Source organism: Charadrius vociferus, unplaced genomic scaffold (genome assembly GCF_000708025.1).
Source record: "Charadrius vociferus isolate BGI_N301 unplaced genomic scaffold, ASM70802v2 scaffold138, whole genome shotgun sequence".
Classification (NCBI taxonomy): Eukaryota; Metazoa; Chordata; class Aves; order Charadriiformes; family Charadriidae; genus Charadrius; species Charadrius vociferus.
This window is the reverse complement of record NW_009649728.1, coordinates 57,710-60,409: the sequence shown is the minus strand read 5'-3', so window position 1 is coordinate 60,409 and position 2,700 is coordinate 57,710. Positions and strand designations below refer to the sequence as shown.

At 51.8% G+C, this 2,700-nt stretch overlaps 1 protein-coding gene across 1 annotated transcript in view; it reads right to left on the bottom strand.

Annotated features, from left to right (window-relative positions):
• STIM1 (stromal interaction molecule 1) overlaps positions 1–2,700 on the bottom strand; it is a 63,273-nt gene that overhangs the window by 42,304 nt on the left and 18,269 nt on the right. The window contains exon 4 of the mRNA XM_009890839.1: positions 1,209–1,323. Within this exon, the coding sequence (XP_009889141.1) occupies positions 1,209–1,323 (115 nt within the window). The remainder of the gene's footprint in view (positions 1–1,208; positions 1,324–2,700) is intronic.

The following is a 2,700-nucleotide window of genomic DNA, read 5'->3' as shown; positions in this document are numbered from 1 at the left end:
AAAAGTATCGGGAAAAAAGATGTTCCAGGTCTCGAGAGCAACACAGCGACTAGTGTCATGAGGGGAAAGGGAAGGCACAAGCGGAGGAGCAAAGGGCAGCGGCAGGAACAGTCCGTGCTGCGGGTCACAGAATGACCCGATACACCAGTGGGCATCAACACACCACTCACAACGCAAGAACTAAATCCAAAGGCATCGCACAGTTAACACTACACTGATGTTTTGCAGAAGTGCAATCTTCCTAATTCCATACCCCCCTTTTCATTTTCAAGGCAGTGAAGATTTTTCTTATTATGGCTACTGCTCTTAAGGTAAAATATCCTCCTGTAATGAAGCCCAAAACTTGTGAATAACTTGTCTTAACTAGAAAGAAAAATCGGTTTTTAAGATCTCTCAAAAAAGAAATTGCAAAATTCTGGTCAGGGAAAAAGCAGAAGTGAAATCGTGCCTCTCCTGACCACCTCGGCCACCCTCTGGTGCCCGGAGAGGCAGCGTGGGAAAGCCCAGGGCATGGGCAGCCCACACACAGCACCCAGGGAAGCACTAACGAACCGCAACGTTCCTTCCAAGACTCAGAAGCTTCAGGAAGTTTCCTACAGGTGAGGGAACTTCCCTCACCGCCCTGGGTTAACTTGCTGTGATGAACACCACCGTTTCTGAGCTGCTTGCAGCTTATTCCTACATTGAATGGATTCACGAACACTTCTGCCTTTAGGACTTTATTCTACCTTCTCTTCACTAGATTAAGGAGCTCTTCAGGTTCAGCAAGTTTCTTCTAAGGAAAACATGGTGTGTTGGAAAACTCCCACGCAGCTCTATTGAAGATTTAGGATGCTGTTACCCCACAGAAACACCAGCTGAAACTGGGTAGGCGAAGGAGGACGTGGAATAGGACAGCATTTGGCTCAGTTTCAACACGCATTGATAGAGGCAGAGAAACCAAACAACAATTTATACTTTTATGGCCATACTCAGACGCCAGCATTAACAGCTGGGAAGTACCAAGACCAGCGAAATCCTGAAAGCCCCCCCCCCAAAAAAGGAAGCTGGAAGAGTACTTGTACAAGGCAGCAAAAGCAGCAGCAGCAACTTTCTCCTGGGAGGTGCACACACTGCTGCCAAGGTTGCATGAGACCCACAGTGTCTATCACTTTTATGGCACGGGGGGTGGAGTGGGCTGTTTCATTTTGCTTGTTTGTCTTTTTTACCTTCAGAAGTCTTCCAGGCCTTCCAGAGATCTTCCACGCTAATGAGCTTGTCTTCTCCGTGGAAGGTGCTGTGCTTGACTGTTGGGTCATGATAATTCAAGTCCTCCCTCAAGAACTAGGAGAAGAATAAACAGCGGGATTATTCTTTGATTCATCTTTTAGAGAAATGAGGAGCAGTAAAAATAAAATCTTTCACCTGTCTTCTGTACTATTACATCCACAGGTTGCCACTGACTAACTTCTGTGGCAAAGTCCTGGCAAGTCTGAGATGCAGCACCTCTGGTATTCATTCACCCTGATTAGAACTACATCATCCCCCTAGTTCATACAGTCACAGAAGGGTTTGGGCTGGAAGGGACATTTAAAGATCATGCAGTCCACCCCTGCCCTGGGCAGGGCCACCTCCCCCCAGCCCAGGTTGCTCCAAGCCCCGTCCAACCTGGCCTTGAACACCTCCAGGGATGGGGCAGCCACAGCTCCTCGGGGCAACCTGCCCCAGGGGATCACCACCCGCACAGGAGAGAATTTCTTCCTCACATCTCATCTCAGTCTCCCCTCTGTCAGTGTCAAAGCGTCCCCCCTCGTCCCACGGCTCCCCTCCCTGACCCAGAGTCCCCCCCCAGCTCTCCTGGAGCCCCTTTAGGCACTGGAAGGGGCTCTGAGCTCTCCCCTTTTTGGCCTTCTCTTCTCCAGGCTGAACCCCCCCAACTCTCCCAGCCTGTCCTCCCAGCAGAGGGGCTCCAGCCCTCCGATCTTTTGAGGGTCCTCGTCTGAACCCAACAGGTCCATGTCTGCCTTGTGCTGAAGGGCCCAGGGGAGGACGTGGTGCTCTGGGGGGTGTCAGGAGAGCGGCTGAGTTGCTCTGACACATAACACCACCAATACAGACCTGCACCTTACTTCTAGCTGAACGCCTTTTTATCTGGTTCTAGTTTCAGGATTTTATGCTGCCGCCTTTTCGGTAAGCAGCCCTCTGCCAGCAGAGGCATGGACTAACGCAAGCGGGAAGGCTGGAAGTAAGAGGATCCGTACAATTATGAGAAACAGCGAATGCTCAGAAGTTCCCCACAAGGCCGCGGCAGACGATGCCGGTGGGGTACGGGAAATGAGACACGCAACAGAGACAGTGACCCAACAACGCTGGAAAGAGAGAAGAAAAGCCAAATGACGGGGTCCGTGCTGCCCCCGGGCTCTGGGGAGAGACGGGGAACACGGGAGCAGCCGCAGGGAACACAGAAAAAAGCGTTTTCTAAGGAGGACCCGAGGCGGCGGGCGGTGACGCAGCCAGGTCTGGGCACTGCAGAGGGTCCGAGGAGGGGAGCCGGGCTGGGGCTCCGCGCGGGAACCCGGTCACGATTACACAGTTACAGATGAAGCACAAAAGCCAATTCAGATTGGGTTCAAGTTACGTCAGGAGAGGTTCAGGTTGGATACTAGGAAAAAATTTTCACTGAAAGGGTTATCAAACATTGGAAGAGGCTGCCTGGGGGGG